This window comes from Xyrauchen texanus, chromosome 1 (assembly GCF_025860055.1).
Source record: "Xyrauchen texanus isolate HMW12.3.18 chromosome 1, RBS_HiC_50CHRs, whole genome shotgun sequence".
Taxonomy (NCBI): Eukaryota; Metazoa; Chordata; class Actinopteri; order Cypriniformes; family Catostomidae; genus Xyrauchen; species Xyrauchen texanus.
In genome coordinates this window covers 61,379,068-61,403,352 of record NC_068276.1, presented here as the reverse complement: position 1 = coordinate 61,403,352, position 24,285 = coordinate 61,379,068, and the positions used below count along the sequence as shown (strand labels likewise).

The window sequence follows — 24,285 nt, the reverse complement described above, 5'->3', positions numbered from 1 at the left end:
AGTAAAAATAGGTGAGTAACCGCACCACCACGAGGACCTACAAAGTAGTGGGAATTTGGCATTCCAATTTGGGGAGAAAAAATAAAATTAAAAATCTAATTGAATTGAGTTATCTTTAATAAAATAAAATAAATATGAAACGTTTTATTAATTTTTTTTTTAAATATTCAATTAAAATTATTTTTATATTATTAGTGGTAGTATCATTATACTAAAATGCGTAAATATATATTATTAATGTATTTATTATTATTATTATAATTTTAGTGCAGAGCCGTAAAGAGCCCCTTAAAACTTTTATTTTTATTTTGTCTCAGATGGGGCGGGGTGGAGCGCGGTTCCTCATTTCCTCATTTTGTGAGCTTCGCTGATTCATATCGTCAGAGATTAGTGAAGAGTATCGCAATTATTTAGGAATTGTCAATATTTGAACAGTAAGACAAACTCCGTCCATCTCCTCACCATGGCAACAACAATTAGCACGCAACGGGGGCAGGTGAGTCATTTCTGTTCAACACACTGACAACAAACAACAACCCCAATGAAAGTAAACACACGTTGGATATTGCGCATTATATAAATACCCGTATACCAGCATGCGACACTGATGATACACGACAAAGAAAACTCAAGTAGCATTCAAATATCAAACTGTCACGATCGTAACAACAACGTCACGTAAAAGAATAAACATGTTCGTCAGTTCTTGTGTGCAGCAGTAACGCCCGACTCGTCATCACGTGCACGAGGTGACGATGTGTTGATAAAACGTTATCAAATGTTATTTTAAGTCGTACTGTGTTTATTAAATGTACGAAATAAGCAGTCGATTGCTTTGATAATCGAAGTTGTCACGTTTATCGCCGATAAATCATCCTTCCTACTAGTATGTCTTAAAGGGACAGTTCACCCCAAAAAAATTCTGTCATCATTTACTCACCCTCATGCCATCCCAGATGTGTTTGACTTTCTTTCTTCTGCAGAACACAAATGAAGATTTTCAGCAGGATATCTCAGCTCTGTAGGTCCATACAATGTAAGTGAATGGTGACCAGAACTTTGAAGCGCTAAAAAGCACATAAATGGCTATACTTATTAAACTCCTATGGTTAATACATGTTTTTTAAAGCAGGCCAATCGGTTTTGGGTGAAAACAGACCAAAATATAACCCATACTGCCATTGCAATATCTAGGCACGATCTTGATTTCAAGCTCGATTACACTTCCTGTAGCGCCATGTAACGCTCTGCACATGTGTCAAGCGCTAGGAAGTGTAATCGAGCTTGAAATCATGATCGTGCCTATAGATTGCAATGGCGGTATGTGTTATATTTTGGTCTGTTTTCACTCAAAATCAATTGGATCGCATCTGAAGACATGGTTTAAACCACTCAGGGCCGCCGCTGGCCAAATTGTTGCCCTACGCAGAGTTCCAGCTGGGCGGGGGTCGCGTGATATGAGCACGAAGCGATCATCTGTGTTCTGCAACTGCTTTCGGGTCCTTGAATAAAGTATAACGTTCGAGTAAGGGCAGCCGGTGGACTTTCTGGTGCCCTCCTAGGGTGAGTTGGTGCCCTACGCAGACCACGTAGTCTGCTTATAGAGAGCGGCGGTACTGAAACCACTGGAGTCGTATGGATTACTTTTATGCCAACTTTTATGTGCTTTTGGAGCTTCAGGGTTCTGGTCACCATTCACTTGCATTGTATGGACCTACAGAGCTGAGATATCCTGCTGAAAATCTTCATTTGTGTTCTGCAGAAGAAAGAAAGTCACACACATCTGGGATGGCATGAGGGTGAGTAAATGATGAATGTGAATGTGAGGTATGATACAAAAATACTATAATAATAATAACAACAGTTGTAGTAAGTTAAATGTTATAAATAAAGACAGATATGCCTCTAAATTCAAATGTACAGCTCACAATTGTCACATTGGCATGTTGGTCTTTATGAAATGACCAAAGTACTGGCAATAGAAAAATATATTGCTTTAGATAAAATGCTGCAGACAAACATCATGCACTGACACAACCAATAAATGACCAAATCAGATGTTTTTATAATTAAAAGGGAGTTTTTATGAGTTCATAATAAAGATTTGAAAAATGCACAATTCTAGAATTAGAAGCATTTAAAGTAGAAGGTAAATCAGTTTGTATCCTCTGTGTTCAGGTCTATATTGGTGAGTTGCCGCAGGACTTCTTGCGGATCACCCCCACTCATCTGCAGCAGCAAGTGCAGTTAGACGCTCAGGCTGCACGACAGCTGCAGTACGGAGGCTCTCTGGGAACGGCTGGTCGCCTCAGCATCACAGTAGTACAGGTACTTTGATTATTTAGTAGTAGTAAACTACTAGTAAGCCATGCTCAACACACTGACCATCTGAGTAAACCATAGCAACCGTTCTATAGATACTGTATCTCAAAGCTACAAAGCCTGGACATTTTGAAAGGAGGTGTTTATATTCTTGCTATTATTTAACATGACATTCCTGATTTTTGTTCAGGCAAAGCTTGCAAAGAACTATGGCATGACACGCATGGACCCTTACTGCAGGATCCGACTGGGGTTTGCTGTCTATGAGACGCCCACTGCTCACAACGGAGCAAAGAACCCCCGCTGGAACAAAGTCATCCAGTCCACTGTCCCACCCGGGGTGGACTCCTTCTATCTGGAGATCTTTGATGAGGTCGGACTGGAATGAAATGTTCGCATTGCCTATAAAACCTTGCTTTTTGTTCTAGGGATGGGCATTTTCATGTACTTATATAGTTGAGTACTGTAAGAGTACTTACTGCTAACGTTGCCAGCACTAAGCTCTATTAACTAATGACTGTTTTATGTTGTTTGACAGCGGGCATTCTCCATGGATGATCGCATTGCGTGGACACACGTGACTATCCCAGAGAACCTGCGAGAGGGCAGTGTTGTGGATGAATGGTACAGCTTGAGTGGAAGACAGGGCGATGACAAAGAGGGCATGATTAACCTCGTCATGTCATTTGCCGTGAGTACTAACTCAACGAAATACAGTGCTGTGAAAAACTTGTCACCTTCCTGATTTCTTCTATTTATGTGTATTTTTATAATAAATTCTTTTAGATCTTCAAACGAGATATAACAGAACATTTATTGAAGCAATAAAGTTATCCAACACCCATATCACACATGTGAAAAACTAACTGCACCCTTAAACTTAACAGCTGGTTGTGCCACTTTTAGCAGCAGCAACTGCAACCAAATGCTTCCAATAACTGGAGATCGGTCTTTCATAATGCTTTGGTGGAATATTGGCCCACTCCTCTGTGCAGAACTGCTTTAGTTCAGCCATATTGGAGGGCTTTTACGAGCATGAACTGTCCGTTTAAGGTCTTGCCACAGCTTCTCAATCGGGTTGAAGTCAGGACTTTGACTTGGTCACTCCAAAACGTTCATTTTGCTTCTTTTGAGCTATTCAGACGTGGACTTAGTCCTATGCTTTGGATCATTGTCTTGCTGCATAATCCAGTTGGCGCTTGAGCTTCAACTCACGGACTGATGACGGGATGTTTAGGATTTTCTGGTAGAGAGCAGAATTCATGTTTCCCTCAATTATTGCAAGTCGCCCTGAAGCAGCAAAGCATCCCCACATTATTACACTACCACCACCACCGTGCTTGACCGCAGGTATGATGTTCTTTTAGTGGTATTCTGTGTTTGATTTACGCCAGATGTAACGGGACGCCTGTCTTCCAAACAGTTCCACTTCCGAGTCATCAGTCCACAGAACATTCTCCGGAAGGCTTTGAGGGATCATCAAGGTGTGTTTTGGCAAAATTCAGACAAGACTTAATGTTGTTTTCGCCTCACCACTTTTCCATGGATGCCATTTTTGGCCAGCGCCTTTCCGCTGATTTAGTAAAAACAGTCTTCGTTTGAATTTATTTCAATGTAATATAAAAAACTAAATAGGAGTCATGAACAGTGACCTTTATTGATGCGAGTGAGGCCTGCAGTTCCTTGAATGTTGTCCTTGGCTTTTTGTGACTTCCTGGATGAGACGTCGCTGTGCTCTTGGAGGAATTTTGGAGGTCGGCCACTTCTGGGAAGGTTCACTACTGTGCCAAGTTTTCTCCATTTGGAGATAATGGCTCTCACTGGGGTTCTTTGGAGTCCCAGAGACTCTGAAATAGCTTTGTAAGCCTTCCCAGACTGATGTATTCCAATCACCACCTTCTTCATCATCATTTCAGGAATTTATTTCGACCTTGGCATAGTGTGCTACTGGGCTGAGACCTTTTAGCCAACTTCATGCTGCTGGAAAAGTTCAATTTAGGTGTTGATTTGGGGATTTAGTAACTAAGGGGGCAAATACTTTTTCCACAAAGGTTCAGTTGGTATTTGATCACTTTTTTGCTTCAATTAATGACAATATAATTTAAAAACTGTATGTTGTTTACTAGCTGGGATAGGCTCCAGCCCCCGCGACCCTGTACACAGGATAAGCGGTTGACTGATGGATGGATGTATGTTGTTTACTCAGATTGCCTTTGTTTTATGTTAGTTTTTGTGTTTTTTTCCTAGAACTTTTGAAACAATTTAGGATGAGACACAAAAACAGAAGAAATCAGGATGGGGGCAAATACGTATTCGCAGCACTGTACAATACTGCACATACTGCATGTAGTGAGTCAGTGTTAAACTGTGTTTTTAACCAGATGTCATGTTATTTGAGTTTCTGTCCTAACTAGGGATGGGTGGGAAGACAGTCGACAGAACACTTTTATATTATTTTTCCACACATTTCCGTTTGCGTACTCCATTTTCAGTTTCCTAACATCGATGTTTTCAAAAATATGCGGTAATGTAGAGCACATTCGAAATGTGATGAGTGTCTCCGTGCGGGACAGTGTATCAGCCGGGAGAAGTTTGAAACTCTCTTGCGCTGTTTGTCACACGACTCATAAGCGGCTCTGACCGCACAGACAAATGCCAGTTTCTGAGTCTGTGCTGATTTATACAGCCCGCTTCATTATTATTTGAACTTTAATAAAGGATGCATTAAATACAGAATATAACGGCGCAGCGTTTCCTTTTTAGACGCTCTGATGGGCAAGTTTTGCTCAAGTGGAACAGCAGGTACGGCTCCGCTTTATTTCACGACGACACTGCTTCTGTATTTACTTATTTAGCATTTTTTTATTATAATACTCTGCGATAATGTCGACTAATTGTTTCAGCCCTACAGATATGATCATTTATTCGTTATGAATAGCTTTAATAATCTGTCAAGTTTAAAGTATAAAGAGGAAATATTCAAATAAGAAGTAACTTTCAAATTTGTAAAGTAATTCAATGGAGTATCCAAATATATGCTTTTATTTAATATATTTATTGTTAAATATAGAGTCACAGTTGTGAAATGTAGCCGTGTTAAAGATAATTTGAATGTTTCCAGATTAAGTGAACATTACTATGAACATAATGAAATCAGTTTTATTGGTTTTATTTTTTACTAAAAACTAATTTATTTTACATTACGTTCCATGTTTTAAAGTTTAATTCCATTTAATCATCAAAATGGTCTCTAATAAAATTAATTACTACAATTAAATCAAAGGAAAATATAATTATTATTCTTGTTACTGCAGTAAATACTACATTGTAGTAATATACAGTATGTCTGTCGTGATTTCTTCAATTCCCACTTCGAGCTTTTATTTTGAACCAAACTTTTATTTTGACATGGTTTTTCTGTTCTGTGTTTTTGGCCATTATTTCACACCTCTGATGAAACGTTAGTTATATGGTTCAGTGCGATTATTAAAGATTTAATTGTATAAATATAGAGTGCGCAGTTGCTGCACGCTTCACACTCTCTTGTGACATCTGCTACAAGCACAGCGTTCAATGATAAAAAAATGTGGTGTTTTGGTCAGTCTGTGATTTCAGCGTATCACACAGTAATATCTCAGTTCCAAAAAGCACTGCATATTGGATTGTGTCATGCTGCATTTTTGTTTTCAGTTTAGACAGTCAAAATAACGTGCTTTTATTGCAAGAACACATTGTAAAATTCAGTTCTACAGGCTGCGAATGCAAGAACAGTAGCTTGGGTATTTCCTCCTTTATAAAAGGAACATGTCAGTTTCTGCTGTATCTCAATGTTGCTGTCTGTCTGTCATGGTGTCTGTCTCTCTCTCATTACTTGTGTTCTCTGTCAGTCAATGCCAGCAGGGATGATGATGCAGCCTCAGCCTGTGGTTCTGATGCCTACAGTATATCAACAAGGTGTTGGCTATGTGCCCATAGCAGGTTTGTTCATGTTTGTCTATGCTTAACATGTTAAGACATTATCCCTAAAAAAAACGGTTGGTCTTACACACCTAAATGCAGCATTTCAATAATAAAATCAACATAAAAGTCCTTTTATGGATATTAAAAAGTCTCTGACGTCTCTGCTGTTTTTGTAGCTTTTGACATTGATGAAACCATGAGATGGGAGATTGTCTTATTAAAGTGCACAAACTTTGTAAAGCAACAATTTTCTCAATGTCCTGACATTTGTAGGTCTCTAACACACCAGGGGCCCCATTTCAAAAGTTATGCTTTAATTCATCAGCACAAAGTCAGTGGGCATAGCCATGAATTATGGTATTTTCGAGAAGCATGTGCAAATTAGGCGCAAGTGGGTAGAGCGAAATTGTGTGCTTGGCGCTAACGGGTTGGGTCTAATGCATTTACATTGCTGAGGTTCTTCTCCGGTTATTGCACCATCTGCATCCTATTATATAGTCCATTTCCTGGAACACCAGCGATATAAACAAAAACAGCACATTCAAAAGATCTTGTTAGTGTAAATGTATTGTATGCAATGAATTCAAAAAATAGAAATGTGACTTCTTTTGTGCATTAGCTGCGTTCATGTGTAATGTCAGGCATATTTCTATGACACTGACCGCTTTTATGCGCATTGGAAATGTGGTTCAGGATTTGGATGTATGCTCCGTTTAAGTATAGCTAATGTAAGTATTATTAATCATTTTCATATACTGAGACACCAATCATGGCTAGTGTTAACAGAGATTGTATCGACAGTCAGTTCACTTCTACTGGTCAATTTAGCTTTAAAAACATGAACTTTATCACCACCCGCTGGTGGAATCTCCAAACTGCAAATGCAGAAACTACATTATTTGTTTCTCAAACGTCTTAGTGCAATGACCTGTTTCCAGGAAAAATAGCAAATTGTGCTTTGCACCACTTAATTAACATATAATACACCCACGGTTTGCGCAGCATGCACCCACAGATAGTGCAAACACGCCCACTTGTGCTTTAGCGCTGGCACGAACATTGGTTATGATGTAGCACACCGTCGTTAGCGTGTAGTGCCGCTCTTTGTGCACAAATGAAAATAGAGCCCCAGATGTTAAACTCAGAACAATACTTGACCATAATATCCATTACTGAAAGTGTTAAACATCAAATGAATTAGCAACTGATTTTATAGGGGTTTTATATTTGCGTTTAGTAATGCCAATTATTAAACATTGCACATCTGAGTTCTTAATGAAACTGTAAGGAATAAACAGTATTATTTAGTAATGAAGTGCAAATATTCACCTCTGCTAATATATTTTACTCATAGGTGTCCCAGGTATGTACAACCAAGGTATGGTGCCCATGGGGATGCCAGTTGTACCTCCTGTTGCACCACAGAGTGCCCGTGCAGTGAGGAGGACCTTAAAGCCATTCAGGACATGTTCCCTAACCTGGATAAGGAAGTGATTCGATGCGGTGTTGGAGGCCCAACAGGGCAACAAGGATGCTGCCATAAACTCCTTGCTACAGTTGACGGAGGAGCTTTAACTGAAGAACTGTCACTCGGCCGATGAAATGTACAACTGAACCAACAATGTAGAACATTATACCAAAAACACAACACTCGCAACAAACCCCTGTAAAAATGCACACTTAATTGTAGCAAGTAAATCTAACCGCTTTCTTGTCTTTGTTACATCAGCACTCAAAATCAGAAAGTGTCTGGATATATAGAGGGCGTACAATGGAGTGGTTGGCAAAGTTGTGTCCTTTGTGGGTAATATGCCATATCTGTGTTCTACTGACCCCGTGTCTTAAAGATGTTTGATATATGCTCTTGTCTGTTTGAATTTAGATGCATAAATGTACATGATTATAATTTATTTTGAAGTATATTAAAGAGATTATCTGTGTATGGCAGGTCCAGTATTTTGATACTGACTTTAGTGCATGCACAAATCACACAAGTCCCATTCTCTCATCTTAATTTCCTACACTATTGTACTTGCCTAAGGGGAGTCAAAGAACAAAAAGCACACCTTGAGTTCATATTACAGTTATGATATGCTGTGACAGTGCTATAATATATATATATATATATATATATATATATATATATATATATATATACTTTTAATAACATAAACAGGCTCACGACATGGATGTGCTGTCCTAATAAGTGAGAATATTCTGATAAATTGTCGATAGTTTTTGCTTGTTTTCCTGTAAATGTAGTATCTGTTCTCTCATCGCAGTACGAAAGGCAGCCATTGATTTGTTTTGAAGCCACTCTCGGATAAACTTTATATGTTGTGCTTACTCTAACTTGTGTCAGAGACTGTTTAGCCCAAAATAACTTGAGTTAAACTGGAACGCCCAATGCCATGTTACAGAATGGGGGTATCTCGAGACACGTTTTTCAAAGTTTCAAACTACATGGAGAAACAGAAGTCCCGCCAAAGATACCAGATAACAGGTACCTCTAGAAAGCGCATTGGCATTAATGGCCTGAAACTGGCATTTTTTAGCATGGTATGATATAAAGCATAATTTTGGACACCATTGTTGTCAGATTTTACTGCTGATCTAATAAAATGTCCTTTGATCTTAACCTTGACCAACCATTTTAGAGATTTTGGTCTGTCCCCATTCAAACAGATAGGAGCTGTACTTTTGTGCCTCTTGTATCTATGGAAAATAGCTGCCTGGGAATGTTCCCAAGATGGCCGTTGAGTGAGTAAATGAATAAATGAATGTTACACTTATATAGCGTTTATCGGACACTACACTCAAATCGCTTTATATAGGGAACAGATTAATATCCTCAACCACCGCCACTGTACAGCATCCATCTGGAGGTGTGGCAGCCATATTGCGCCAGTAGGCTATCCTCACCACCACACACCAACTATTCTAAACTAGTGGACTGACTTGCCTTGAAAGGGAGTTTTCTTGTATTAAGACCCCGTCACACTTCATAACAAACTCTAAGTATACACGGGTGTAACATCATTTAGAACAAAATCTGGCCAAACGAAGTTGTTTTTGAGTTTGTTTTGGTGGTTCATATCAGCTAGCCAGTGAGACATTTTAGGAAATCTTTGTGCCAGCTGCTAAACAGCTCATTGGTCCAAGTAATCGGTAGGTGTGACCTGGGGCTCATACTTGGCAACAATTGAGTGTAGTGTCAGAAATGTGATATATAAATGTAACATTCATTCAATAAAGCTCATTCTGATTATGATGAACAAGTGAAAAGATACACTTATACAAAATATACGTCTATGTTTCTTCTCAAGTAAATGTGTCTTGGTTTAAAATTTGTAGATCATTTTAAATGGAAAACTAGACAAAAATGCTTGATAACAATAGGATTTGTTTGCAATTAATTTTTTAATGAATTAAACTTTTGGATTATTACATTTTTTGTGTGTGATTCAATTAATGTTATTTAGAGGTATATTTAAAAGAGGATTTTGTTCTCTTTATTGTTAGTAAGGATGTTTAATACAACATTTTAAGTCAGGGCACAAGCTGAATAATCGGTTAAGAGATAATGATTAATCATTTCGATAATCGACCAAATAGTTGAATAATCATTATATATACACATACACAAATCATCTGCATCATCTTTATATTGGGGGCCTTTCTCATTAAATGTTAACATGTGCGATTAATTGCGATTAATCGGCATGCAATTATTTTGCTAATAAATAATAATCGAATAACAGCCCTAATTCGAAGCTAATTGTTCACCATTCAACTCTATATGGTCATCCGGCTGCTAATAAAAATGGCTACGGTTAGCATGCTTACTGCAATGAGTAATCCAAACAGCAACACTTTTACTGTTTACCTCTTTTACAACAACTGTGCTGTGAAATGTACAGTTAACATTATAGAAACTGTGTCTTGTTATGGCTAAAGCATGCTTTAAAATACCTTTGCATTTAGAAAGGATAAAGCTTGAAGAGTCATCACTGGCCTTCTCAATGGGAAACTTCATTTCAAATAAATGTATGATATTCATTAAAAATCTGTGTTATGGATTCTAGGCCACAGTGGACGCTTGTATAGCTACGTTTCTGGTTAGTCTGATAATAGTGAACTAGTACTCAGTACTAAAGGTTTTGGTTGTATGATAATCTTGATGAGGCTTAGGTGCTATTTCATGCTTTTTTGCTGTAAATTATGTAAATGTAAATTATTTATATGAGCACATCAATGGTAGCCCAGTTTATAAAATTCCTCTAAATGGCAGAAATCCCTTCCACAAATATCTTAAAAAAAATGAGCTTGAAAACTTCAGTTTGCAATAGTTTATTGAGAACTACTAGACAAGAAACAAAAGAGCTGTCATTGTCACAAATATTTAAAAGCGTTCAAACATACAGACACACAACAATAACACTAAAACAGACAGACCTAACCTTTTAGGTATAACCTACATAATGTTGACTTACATTCAGGTTCCTTAAAGATCAAAGCTAGGTTGAATGGCGGTTAAATTAAGATTATAATGTCATGTTTAATGAGAAACACCATGAGGTCCTTATTAAATGGCACTACTGTATGGGGTCAAAGCTCACACTCTCCTGCGGCGTCGCTGTAAGATTTGACCAGGGCAATCGGTGGCCTTGCAGCCACAAGACTCAATATACATATAAGAGTGGTTGATGTTTGACCCATCAGGGCAAGTCAGAGTCACTTCCTTCTTACTGGTTGTCATTTCCTGACAGCAAGAGCAAGAGTGCACCAGAGTGTTCGCCTCTGCGGAGTATCTGTTTCAACACACAAACCATTAGTCAGAGGATCACTTGTTGATTATAATGTGTACAGAGTTAATGAGAAATGAAGGTCTAGATTTAGGTACTCACATGGAGGAGGTACCACACAAGCCTGTGCAAGAGGTTATTTCCACGGGTGTGGTGCTAATACAGCCTTTGCTAACCAAGAAAGTGCTGTTTCTCTGGACATTACATCTGTTGTTCAGTGTACCTGAGAGAAATGACAAACACACGATTAGTCTTACGCAAGACATTTGGGAAGTTTTACAAAGTGGTACACCCTGTACTTACAGAAATTGTGCTAATATTGACTTTTAAGCTCTCAGTATTGACTATTTACAGCCAACTATGAATAATGGAGTAGCATGACCCACCACTTTTATCACTTACAAATCATGTATGTCAAATTAATAGATTTTTTGAGTGATTTAACAGTCAGTGGATAAATGTTTTAAAGCTGTAAATCAAAGGAAAAAAAATAAACTTTCAATTGAGTTCATCAATCTGTCCGTGGTAGACATAAGAGATGTTTTCATAGGACGCGTTCTTACGTTCCACCTGTACAATGCCTCAAACGGGCGCTGTTTGGTGCATGTCACTGTGGTTGCATCGCATTTCACTGGTTTTCAGCATCTCTAGCCATAAACGCGGCATTTTTAGGATGCTATCAATTTAAGCCCAAAGTATACTTAAATTTTGATGTGAACTATCAGCGTCTACATACAGTCGAACGCAAGCCTGTCAAATTTTACTTTATATAAATGTGTGCAATTGCCGCATGCATGCTATGAATATTATTAGACACCAGACAATTTCTCTTCAGGAGTTTAGACCCATAAAGGTGCCTTAAAATTCTTTCAGACTCAAATTACACAAATGCAGGTATCGCTTGACCTCCTCAAACATGCACTCTTGATGTGCACATCTACTGTTATTGCTTTTTAATGGTAAATGGTCTGCACATATATAGCACCTTTTTTAACATTAGCGGTTACCAAAGCGCTTTACACTGTGACTCATTCCCCATTCACACACACATTCACATAAATTCATACATCAATGATGGCAGAGCTGCCATGCAAGGCACTAGCCTGCAATTGGGAGCAACTTGGGGTTCAGTGTTTTGCCCAAGGACACTTCGGCATGTGGACTCATGTGGGTCGGGAATCGAATCGCCAACCCTGCGATTAGTGGACAACCCACTCTACCACCTGAGCCACAGCAGCCACATAACACATTTTACCTTCGTCTCCTGTTTTTACTGGCGGTTACATCTTATTCTAGAGCTTCTTCATGACAGCAAAGGCTCAGATGTGAGTGTTGCCACCTTGTGGACCCACTAGTTCGTGCAAATAATTCCAGGTGCATGCGCAGTCAGAGATGCGCGGTTAGAAAAATTGGACTGCTAGCATTCAGTGCTCGAGCACTCTGAGATTAGTGTCACGCGTGACCATCTGTGTCTGACCAAAGTACAGTTTGGGCTTTAAATGCAGTATGAATCTTCTCAAGACCTTGGGATTCTGCGGAGAATTGGGAGTTGCGCGTACTGCCCAGTGCTGACAGTGACTTGCAAAAACATGGAGGCATTACAGTAAGCTTTATGTGCTCTGTTGGTTGGACAATTCCTTATTACGATTACTTAATTTTGAAATTGCGTTATTTTTATATCATTAATTGCACTGACTTTGCATGTTAAATTATTAGCCTTAATATTTTTGCCATTACTGTAAAATTAATCCTGATTTATGTTCCCAAATAAGCATCTCAAATGTCTTAGAAGAGACTCTTACTGTATGTGAAATTTTGTACTTACATGTTGCACAGCAGCCATCTGCATCCATTGTTTCTGTTCCCTGTAGGAAAAAAAAGAAACACCATTTTCAATTCCACTGAATTCATATAACAGTGTTCCCACAGTTTAAACAACATAGTGTCATGTGCAGGCCACTCACAGGAATACAGTCTTCAGGGTTGAAGGGTGGACAAGTGGTCTTAGTCCCAACTGCAACTGGGTTCCCATTAATTAGTTCACAATTGTATTTCATACATTGATCATTAGTTGGCTTCCATGTCTGGTTAACCTGTAAGAGGGACGATTGAAAAAAAAAAAGAGTAAATGCTTATTGTAGATGTAAATGTTAATTAATTTGACTTTCCAATGGACTTCAGTCCAGCCGAATTGTGTGTCCATTCGATAGGTAAAATTGTAGTTTATTTTGACGTTGATCGCTCAGTTGATGAAATATTACAAATGCATCTTTACAAAAACAATTTCTTCATCCGGAAAATATTGCTTGTAAAAATGAAAAGTAACCTAGCACATTAAGATCGTAAAGCCCACTGAACGGACTGTATGTCTATTCCTTACAACCTCATTTCCATTAGTTTTCTGCTGTTTACGTTAAGTAAGGTCTATTCAAATGTTAAAATGCTGATCTAAATAGGACACACGTGGATAAAAACTCACCAGGATTGTGTGTGGGACATTATCGTGCACAACCACACAATTAGAGCTCACACACTGTCCACAGCACTGACCAGGAAGAACTTGGTATTCTTGACCCTACAGGACATAAGAGGGAGAAAGGTATAAGATTGACTGACAACTGACACCAAACAGGGCATTAAAAGGCAGCTATATCTTCTGCGACTCTTTCTTTGCTAATGGTTCACACCCCCAAATTCTTTGAGGCTTATAGAAAAACAAACCGAGAGGGCACAGAAGCATTTAACCCTAAACCAATATACAAACAGTTTTTTACACAAAGTGATTGTCACAACTTTTTCTATACCTCTGGACATTCAGTGTAGCAGTCAGCGATCACACACTCTTGAGCAAACAGCATCGTGTCAGGATCTACGTTCGAACCGCAGGTACACATCATACAAGGATCATAACTTGGCATTGGTGAGCCAGGCTGGAGAGAAAGAGCGAGAGAGTTATGAAGTGTGTGCAGAAGGTGTTTTAGAGACATGATCAATTAGATTAATCAGTGCATTATGTGAATAATTCAAATACATCTTAAAACCCTAGTGCATATAATGGCTAATTGTGTTTATATAAGGAACTAATATCTTATCTTACCTGATACACTGTTGTATTAGAGACACAGACTTCCATGGGTGCTGTAAAGATTGAGAAGCAAATTAGTATACAGTAAACATTTGCATTGCACAACACCAAACAGTACAGCATTCTCATTTACTGAGAGCGACTGGTTCATACTCACTGCAGTCATAACCTGGACAGCAGCTCTCTGAAGTAACATTGATGGACAGTGCAAAGCCAGGTGGACACTGGATTGCAGGAACAGGGCACAGACTCATATCGCAATCTACAGAATAATGACAAAAATGGTTAAACATTTTGAGCCAGCTTTGGCATTTCAGTGCAACACTTCTTGTTGAAGATTGGCTGTCTTCGAATCACTTACTGCATTCATAGCTCTCACAGCAGTCCACTGTTGAGATGACAAGCACTTGTCCGGGCTCATTACAAGTAACTTGTTCCACTGCAGGGCAGGTTACAGGCTGGCAACGGACACTGATGGAATCCCCGTCACACTCGCAAATTTCACATCCACTCTTCCACGTGTCATTGGGCTGCAAAACCAGAAGACAGGATTGAGTAAAGGAGCCAGTATGTAGGCATCTGAAATCACTTTTTTACATACTTGGAAAAGAGAATTCATACCTGTTTTGGGATGCCGTCAGGGCCGGTGCAAGCTTGAGGATAAAAAGAAGTAATGAATCCAAATAATTCAGACCATGTCCTCAGTTTTATCAGGGTTTATGTGTTCTATAATTGTCCTTTCAATCGAATATCTCGATAACTCGTTATAAATCATATATTGTATGGATGAAATAAACAGGACAAAGTACTCACCACATGAGGCAACGCAGACATCCGAATAGGAACTGAACAAAACAGATCCTTCCTCACAAAAGCATCCCTCACTCATGCTGGTGCTGGACGTCTCGTTCAAATACTTATCATTGTACCTGCACACCAAATAAAGATTCAATCAGGTATGCTCCAAGAGTTCGAGATAGGATTACAAATTCATCAACTTATTTTCTTAATGAAAATAGACATTTCTAAAGATAATCATTGTTTGATGAATATCAACTATGCATGTGCTGGTAATGTTTTTCAACAGGAATATGACAGGTGTATATGTAACCAGTCCTGGTCAGCCCGGCTCGAGCGGGACTCAAACCGATGTCTCCGGCGTGGGAGGCGGGTGCGCTAACAAGGAGGCTAAAGGCTACAGCCTCTAGCGTCAGTCGCTAGTGCACCTCTTGAGGTCAGGAGAGTGAGGTTTACAGCTATCTACTGGCTGGTTCCCATTACACTCACCCCCTAAACCTCACTCCCATCTGGTTCACAGCACCATTGTAACCAGTCCTGGTCAGCCCAGCTCGAGCGGGACTCGAACCGGTGATATATATATATATATATATATATATATATAGTGTTTGGAGCTTTTGGAAAAGGTGTTAAAAATCATTTATTTACTGAGCATTGCAGGTTGGTTCCACTGCTGGGCCACAATGATTGTACACTTTAGAGGCAGGACATGTAACCTCTATGAACAAGAAAAGACAAAATCTAATGTTAAAAAGAACAGTCATCTAGTACACATTGTTTTGTCATGTTCTATATGCAAATCTCATATTCTATGTTTACTATTGTCTGTCCAATACTACCATTTTCTATGTGAAATATACCCAAGAGGTACTTTTTTTGTCTTTGATCCTTCAAATGACACCTATCTGTATACAGTCTTAAAACGAATTCAAAAACTCGAATAGTAATGTCAGTTCAGAATATAATGTAGTAATTAAATGCATTAACAGTTTTATTATTATTCCTTATAAAAGACAGAAAACTATATAGTACCACATTCTCCATTGGTATGACTTCTCCAGTCCACACAAATGCCTTCCTTAGCACAGGCAGAAGCGTAGGCTTGTAAACTGGAACAGCCAGAAACCACTGTGGTGCAAACATCAAATCTACAACCCTCCACATAGATATCAGAAGAGATTGCTTTGTGGCATTCCTCAAACACCCTGTCATAAGATCACAAGAGTATCAAACCCAATGAACAGGTCAAAGATAATAGGCATTGGGAAGCCATTAAAGCTAGATTGAGACATTTTTATCGATATTTTAATACTTTCTCCAAAATCAATTTATACATAGACAATTATAAGTAAACCATTGGCAATTTAAAAAATTTCCCTGTAAAGTGTGAACACCATCAAAACACTGGTCTGCTTGTTTAAGTAGCTTGTCCAGCCCGACAAAGCAACATTGACTCAACCAATAGTGAGAGTTTATGGTCAGAATACTTGACCAATGGCAGGTGGGTGTGCTTAGAAAACATGTTTGGAAACAATCAGTATTGCTTCAACTCTAGTGGCGCAGAAATGCCACACTTCAGCTTTAAAAAGTGTACTGGCTTTCCCACTATGTTTTAAAGGATCCTTGCCTGCTATTGATGAGCTCACAAATAGATGGCTTGCAAGTGCTCTGAGTGCTTTCAGGATGCTTGGTGGTAGATAATGGTGCAGGGGTGGGCAGAACACAGTCCTCATTTGGAAGCTGCCAGTCAAAGGCTGTTTCAAGGCAAGACTTAACCTCACCAGATGTAGAGCTGCAGTCATTCTCTTTGATGTTATCACAGGTACCTGTGGGGGAATATGACGATTATGACATATGCATAAATTATTTTCCTTGCATACTGTATGCTTGCATATATGCACCTGTTAGTAATGTGTGTAACTGAAATAGCCAATACCCACATACTGCAGTGACCACATACCTCTGGCCATGTAGTGTATTCTGACTCCTATTTTGATTCAGGCTTAAGAAATATTAACATGGATATATGTGTTTTATGAGTAAATGCTTGTATGAGGAAATCAATCACTCACCACACAGGCCCTCTGTGTTTTGCTGGAAGACTGAAAAAGGCAAGTTTATAGCAAATGTCGTCCCTGTATAGGTAACCTGAGCCTGAATTTCTGGAATCTCCAACATGACTTCGACACCAGTGCTAGTAATTACCAGGTCGCCATTTTTGAAAGCCGGGTAGACTTGTTTCTGGTCAATCATCACCTACAATTTTCCAAGATATTCAAATAGAGTGACAATGGGGACAATTGTACAAAAATATATATCTGAAACAATAAAATATTACATGTATAGAAGGTGACAAATAATTACCACATTGTTGACAACATCAGAAATAAGGGTTTGGGTTAAAACAATCTCCTGTGATTTGTAATTTATTATTAGAGCCTGTGAACAGAAAGAACCTCCAGCATTGCAATATTGCTTATCATGGACAATCATTAGATTATGTGTCTGTACTGATTCTTGAAATAATATGTATGAGCAGTGGTTTTCAAATGTATAATCTTGTCCATCAAACGTCACATAATGGTTGCCACCCCATCCGTTACAAAAGCCTGCAAAAATACAAACATGTTAACAGTCACTTTGGTAAAATATACATGTAAACATTATGTGTTAAAATACAGTATTTGCAGTGTTACAGATATAAGATAACCCGTGCTAAACTTACATTCACATTCATATGTGAAACAGCAGCCAGTAGCATCATAGACTTTAATTGGGGTGCGACCATTTTCACAGTTGGGAAGCTGAACTGGCTCACATTCATACGGTTTGTAGACAACAGTGCCGTTCATACAGGTTGCTGCTGTGCAGTTATCAATCTCCCAGGTTTCACCACTCTGTTATTTAATGCAGAAATAAACATACACTGAATAATAAATATAAACATAAGTTATTTTCCCCTTTTTATGTACAATTCCTTTAAACATTTATGTGGAACAGATGTATGACAAAGTTGAGGATATATTAATCATCATCTGACTTATGGTGTACCTGTTTTGGTGGGTCAAGAGCATCACAATTAGGCCCAAAGGTTGTACTTGGTACTTCTGAGGTTGTTGTGGTTGTGGACATGAATGTAACAGGGTGTTTTGTGCCCAGGGAACTGTTGGTTGTTGTTGAACTAGAAGAGGTTGTTGTTTCAGAGGGTATAGTTGGTGATGAAGTAGGCTGGCAAGATGTTGATGTCTTTACAATACTGCAAGTTACATTACAGTATGCCGTAAAGCACCAACCAAAGCCATCAGTCACATTATAAATTAGATCCCCTGAAAAAGATAGAAGTTATAATTTTTTTTTTCTTTTTCTAAATCACAAAATTGAATAAGGAAAGTCAAGAAGTATAGGACTTTCTACCTGGTTGAAAATTTGTGGCATTCACTAAGCAGCAAATACTAGAAGTGGAGGAGAATACAGGAGATACTGTAGTCACTGGAAGGACGCCAGTGAAAGATGGCAAGGTTTGAGTAATAGGTGCGATTGAGGTCTCCATAGATGTGGATGAGTGGAAAACAATAGAAGTGGTACTAGTGATAGTTGAAAGATTTTCTGTAATTGGTGAAATGGATGATCTGTACAATGTTGTGGTTGTCTCAAAAGCTGAAGTATTGTTGTGAAGTGGAGTAGTACTTTGATCCTTGACAAGGATAGAAGTAGATGGGATTGCAGTTGTAATGGATGCAGTAGTTGTGGCAACTCTTATTGGTGCTGATGATCCTGTAGATGATCGGACAGTAGTGCTTCCCTCCTTGACAATGACAGTAGTGGATGGGATGACTGGTGTGGTGGTTGAAAGAGTTGTTTCGGCTGTGAGGGGCTCTGTTGTTGAAGAAACTCCCTCAGTGCTAATCTCAGGTGCAGTGGATGACTCAGCTGGAGTTGTTGTAGGTACAACTATTGTAATTGGCACCGTAGTTGTGGTAGTTTGTGTTGTTGGTTGGGTTGAAGTAACGACAGGTATTGAGGTTTGTTTCACTGGCACAGATGAGCTTACAGATGTTGACGTTTCAGAAGGTGTAGATGTATTTTCTACAAAAGTTGTTGTGGCACTAGTTGTTGTTGTTGTTTGACTTGTTGGACCAGGCGTCATCTCCTTTGGCGGCTTGGTAGTGGTGGACAAAGGTGTTTGAGATGTGGTTATTTCATTTTCAGTTACAGTCTCAGTTGTGGTTGGTTCTCCAGTAGTTTGAGTATTTGTAGATGATGCAGTAGTTGTGGCAACTCTTATTGGTGCTGATGATCCTGTAGATGATCGGACAGTAGTGCTTCCCTCCTCGACAATGACAGTAGTGGATGGGATGACTGGTGTGGTGGTTGAAAGAGTTGTTTCGGCTGTGAGGGGCTCTGTTGTTGAAGAAACTCCCTCAGTGCTAATCTCAGGTGCAGTGGATGACTCAGCTGGAGTTGTTGTAGATACAACTGTTGTAATTGGCACCGTAGTTGTGGTTGTTAGCGTTGTTGGTTGTGTTGTAGTAACGACTGGTATTGAGGTTTGTTTCATTGGCACAGATGAGCTTACAGATGTTGACGTTTCAGAAGGTGTAGATGTATTTTCTTCAAAAGTTGTTGTGGCAATAGTTGTTGTTTGGCTTGTTGGCCCAGACGTCATCTCCTTTGGCGGCTTGGTAGTTGTGGACAAAGGTGTCTGAGATGTGGTTATTTCATTTTCAGTTACAGTCTCAGTTGTGGTTGGTTCTCCAGTTGTTTGAGTATTTGTAGATGATGCAGTAGTTGTGGCAACTCTTATTGGTGCTGATGATCCTGTAGATGATCGGACAGTAGTGCTTACCTCCTCGACAATGACAGTAGTGGATGGGATGACTGGTGTGGTGGTTGAAAGAGTTGTTTCGGCTGTGAGGGGCTCTGTTGTTGAAGAAACTCCCTCAGTGCTAATCTCAGGTGCAGTGGATGACTCAGCTGGAGTTGTTGTAGATACAACTGTTGTAATTGGCACCGTAGTTGTGCTTGTTAGCGTTGTTGGTTGTGTTGAAGTAGCGACTGGTATTGAGGTTTGTTTCATTGGCACAGATGAGCTTACAGATGTTGGCGTTTCAGAAGGTGTAGATGTATTTTCTTCAAAAGTTGTTGTGGCAATAGTTGTTGTTGTTTGACTTGTTGGACCAGACGTCATCTCCTTTGGCAGCTTGGTAGTGGTGGACAAAGGTGTCTGAGATGTGGTTATTTCATTTTCAGTTACAGTCTCAGTTGTGGTTGGTTCTCCAGTTGTTTGAGTATTTGTAGATGATGCAGTAGTTGTGGCAACTCTTATTGGTGCTGACGATCCTGTAGATGATCGGACAGTAGTGCTTCCCTCCTCGACAATGACAGTAGTGGATGGGATGACTGGTGTGGTGGTTGAAAGAGTTGTTTCGGCTGTGAGGGGCTCTGTTGTTGAAGAAACTCCCTCAGTGCTAATCTCAGGTGCAGTGGATGACTCAGCTGGAGTTGTTGTAGATACAACTGTTGTAATTGGCAACCTAGTTGTGGATGTTACCATTGTTGGTTGGGTTGAAGTAACGACTGGTATTGAGGTTTGTTTCATTGGCACAGATGAGCTTACAGATGTTGACGTTTCAGAAGGTGTAGATGTATTTTCTTCAAAAGTTGTTGTGGCAATAGTTGTTGTTTGGCTTGTTGGACCAGACGTCATCTCCTTTGGCGGCTTGGTAGTGGTGGACAAAGGTGTCTGAGATGTGGTTATTTCTTTTTCAGTTACAGTCTCAGTTGTGGTTGGTTCTCCAGTTGTTTGAGTATTTGTAGATGATGCAGAAGTTGTGGCAACTCTTATTGGTGCTGATGATCCTGTAGATAATCGGACAGTAGTGCTTCCCTCCTCGACAATGACAGTAGTGGATGGGATGGCTGGTGTGGTGGTTGAAAGAGTTGTTTCGGCTGTTATGGGCTCTGTTGTTGAAGAAACTCCCTCAGTGCTAATCTCAGGTGCAGTGGATGACTCAGCTGGAGTTGTTGTAGATACAACTGTTGTAATTGGCACCATAGTTGTGATTGTTAGCGTTGTTGGTTGTGTTGAAGTAACGACTGGTATTGAGGTTTGTTTCATTGGCACAGATGAGCTGACAGATGTTGACGTTTCAGAAGGTGTAGATGTATTTTCTTCAAAAGTTGTTGTGGCAATAGTTGTTGTTTGGCTTGTTGGACCAGACGTCATCTCCTTTGGTGGCTTGGTAGTGGTGGACAAAGGTGTCTGAGATGTGGTTATTTCATTTTCAGTTACAGTCTCAGTTGTGGTTGGTTCTCCAGTTGTTTGAGTATTTGTAGATGATACAGTAGTTGTGGCAACTCTTATTGGTGCTGATGATCCTGTAGATGATCGGACAGTAGTGCTTCCCTCCTCGACAATGACAGTAGTGGATAGGATGACTGGTGTGGTGGTTGAAAGAGTTGTTTCTGCTGTGAGGGGCTCTGTTGTTGAAGAAACTCCCTCAGTGCTAATCTCAGGTACAGTGGATGACTCAGCTGGAGTTGTTGTAGATACAACTGTTGTAATTGGCACCGTAGTTGTGGTTGTTAGCGTTGTTGGTTGGGTTGAAGTAACGACTGGTATTGAGGTTTGTTTCATTGGCACAGATGAGCTTACAGATGTTGACGTTTCAGAAGGTGTAGATGTATTTTCTTCAAAAGTTGTTGTGGCAATAGTTGTTGTTTGGCTTGTTGGACCAGATGTCATCTCCTTTGGCGGCTTGGTAGTGGTGGACAAAGGTGTCTGAGATGTGGTTATTTCATTTTCAGTTACAGTCTCAGTTGTGGTTGGTTCTCCAGTTGTTTGAGTATTTGTAGATGATGCAGTAGTTGTGGCAACTCTTATTGGTGCTGATGATCCTGTAGATGATCGGACAGTAGTGCTTCCCTCCTCGACAATGACAGTAGTGGATGGGATGGCTGGTGTGGTGGTTGAAAGAGTTGTTTCGGCTGTTATGGGCTCTGTTGTTGAAGAAACTCCCTCAGTGCTAATCTCAGGTGCAGTGGATGACTCAGCTGGAGTTGTTGTAGATACAACTGTTGTAATTGGCACCGTAGTTGTGGTTGTTAGCGTTGTTGGTTGGGTTGAAGTAACGACTGGTATTGAGGTTTGTTTCATTGGCACAGATGAGCTTACAGATGTTGACGTTTCAGAAGGTGTAGATGTATTTTCTTCAAAAGTTGTTGTGGCAATAGTTGTTGTTTGGCTTGTTGGACCAGATGTCATCTCCTTTGGCGGCTTGGTAGTGGTGGACAAAGGTGTCTGAGATGTGGTTATTTCTTTTCAGTTACAGTCTCAGTTGTGGTTGGTTCTCCAGTTGTTTGAGTATTTGTAGATGATGCAGAAGTTGTGGCAACTCTTATTGGTGCTGATGATCCTGTAGATGATCGGACAGTAGTGCTTCCCTCCTCGACAATGACAGTAGTGGATGGGATGGCTGGTGTGGTGGTTGAAAGAGTTGTTTCGGCTGTTATGGGCTCTGTTGTTGAAGAAACTCCCTTAGTGCTAATCTCAGGTGCAGTGGATGACTCAGCTGGAGTTGTTGTAGATACAACTGTTGTAATTGGCACCGTAGTTGTGATTGTTAGCGTTGTTGGTTGTGTTGAAGTAACGACTGGTATTGAGGTTTGTTTCATTGGCACAGATGAGCTGACAGATGTTGACGTTTCAGAAGGTGTAGATGTATTTTCTTCAAAAGTTGTTGTGGCAATAGTTGTTGTTTGGCTTGTTGGACCAGACGTCATCTCCTTTGGTGGCTTGGTAGTGGTGGACAAAGGTGTCTGAGATGTGGTTATTTCATTTTCAGTTACAGTCTCAGTTGTGGTTGGTTCTCCAGTTGTTTGAGTATTTGTAGATGATACAGTAGTTGTGGCAACTCTTATTGGTGCTGATGATCCTGTAGATGATCGGACAGTAGTGCTTCCCTCCTCGACAATGACAGTAGTGGATGGGATGACTGGTGTGGTGGTTGAAAGAGTTGTTTCTGCTGTGAGGGGCTCTGTTGTTGAAGAAACTCCCTCAGTGCTAATCTCAGGTACAGTGGATGACTCAGCTGGAGTTGTTGTAGACACAACTGTTGTAATTGGCACCGTAGTTGTGGTTGTTAGCGTTGTTGGTTGTGTTGAAGTAACGACTGGTATTGAGGTTTGTTTCATTGGCACAGATGAGCTGACAGATGTTGACGTTTCAGAAGGTGTAGATGTATTTTCTTCAAAAGTTGTTGTGGCAATAGTTGTTGTTTGGCTTGTTGGACCAGACGTCATCTCCTTTGGCGGCTTGGTAGTGGTGGACAAAGGTGTCTGAGATGTGGTTATTTCATTTTCAGTAACAGTCTCAGTTGTGGTTGGTTCTCCAGTTGTTTGAGTATTTGTAGATGATGCAGTAGTTGTGGCAACTCTTATTGGTGCTGATGATCCTGTAGATGATCGGACAGTAGTGCTTCCCTCCTCGACAATGACTGTAGTGGATGGGATGACTGGTGTGGTGGTTGAAAGAGTTGTTTCGGCGGTTATGGGCTCTGTTGTTGAAGAAACTCCCTTAGTGCTAATCTCAGGTGCAGTGGATGACTCAGCTGGAGTTGTTGTAGATACAACTGTTGTAATTGGCACCGTAGTTGTGATTGTTAGCGTTGTTGGTTGTGTTGAAGTAACGACTGGTATTGAGGTTTGTTTCATTGGCACAGATGAGCTGACAGATGTTGACATTTCAGAAGGTGTAGATGTATTTTCTTCAAAAGTTGTTGTGGCAATAGTTGTTGTTTGGCTTGTTGGACCAGACGTCATCTCCTTTGGCGGCTTGGTAGTGGTGGACAAAGGTGTCTGAGATGTGGTTATTTCATTTTCAGTAACAGTCTCAGTTGTGGTTGGTTCTCCAGTTGTTTGAGTATTTGTAGATGATGCAGAAGTTGTGGCAACTCTTATTGGTGCTGATGATCCTGTAGATGATCGGACAGTAGTGCTTCCCTCCTCGACAATGACAGTAGTGGATGGGATGACTGGTGTGGTGGTTGAAAGAGTTGTTTCGGCTGTTATGGCCTCTGTTGTTGAAGAAACTCCTTAGTGCTAATCTCAGGTGCAGTGGATGACTCAGCTGGAGTTGTTGTAGATACAACTGTTGTAATTGGCACCGTAGTTGTGATTGTTAGCGTTGTTGGTTGTGTTGAAGTAACGACTGGTATTGAGGTTTGTTTCATTGGCACAGATGAGCTTACAGATGTTGACGTTTCAGAAGGTGTAGATGTATTTTCTTCAAAAGTTGTTGTGGCAATAGTTGTTGTT

The 24,285-nt window shown here is 39.9% G+C and overlaps 1 protein-coding gene and 1 pseudogene across 1 annotated transcript in view; one reads left to right on the top strand and one right to left on the bottom strand.

The window, feature by feature from the left end:
- Positions 1 to 331: 331 nt before the first annotated feature.
- Positions 332 to 8,222, top strand: LOC127644387 (toll-interacting protein-like; annotated as a pseudogene).
- Positions 8,223 to 10,622: 2,400 nt separating this feature from the next.
- Positions 10,623 to 24,285, bottom strand: part of LOC127645668 (mucin-2-like) — a 35,089-nt gene continuing 21,426 nt past the window's right edge. Inside the window, exons 31-50 of the mRNA XM_052129354.1 lie at positions 22,300 to 24,044; positions 18,385 to 22,246; positions 18,022 to 18,296; positions 17,696 to 17,867; positions 17,335 to 17,579; positions 17,043 to 17,226; positions 16,598 to 16,796; positions 16,003 to 16,175; positions 15,619 to 15,688; positions 14,986 to 15,101; positions 14,794 to 14,825; positions 14,534 to 14,702; positions 14,330 to 14,434; positions 14,185 to 14,225; positions 13,892 to 14,017; positions 13,567 to 13,662; positions 13,052 to 13,180; positions 12,913 to 12,952; positions 11,190 to 11,310; positions 10,623 to 11,093 (exon numbers count right to left, since the gene is read on the bottom strand). Of these exons, the coding sequence (XP_051985314.1) occupies positions 10,898 to 11,093; positions 11,190 to 11,310; positions 12,913 to 12,952; positions 13,052 to 13,180; positions 13,567 to 13,662; positions 13,892 to 14,017; positions 14,185 to 14,225; positions 14,330 to 14,434; positions 14,534 to 14,702; positions 14,794 to 14,825; positions 14,986 to 15,101; positions 15,619 to 15,688; positions 16,003 to 16,175; positions 16,598 to 16,796; positions 17,043 to 17,226; positions 17,335 to 17,579; positions 17,696 to 17,867; positions 18,022 to 18,296; positions 18,385 to 22,246; positions 22,300 to 24,044 (8,096 nt within the window). The 3' untranslated portion in view covers positions 10,623 to 10,897. The remainder of the gene's footprint in view (positions 11,094 to 11,189; positions 11,311 to 12,912; positions 12,953 to 13,051; positions 13,181 to 13,566; positions 13,663 to 13,891; positions 14,018 to 14,184; positions 14,226 to 14,329; positions 14,435 to 14,533; positions 14,703 to 14,793; positions 14,826 to 14,985; positions 15,102 to 15,618; positions 15,689 to 16,002; positions 16,176 to 16,597; positions 16,797 to 17,042; positions 17,227 to 17,334; positions 17,580 to 17,695; positions 17,868 to 18,021; positions 18,297 to 18,384; positions 22,247 to 22,299; positions 24,045 to 24,285) is intronic.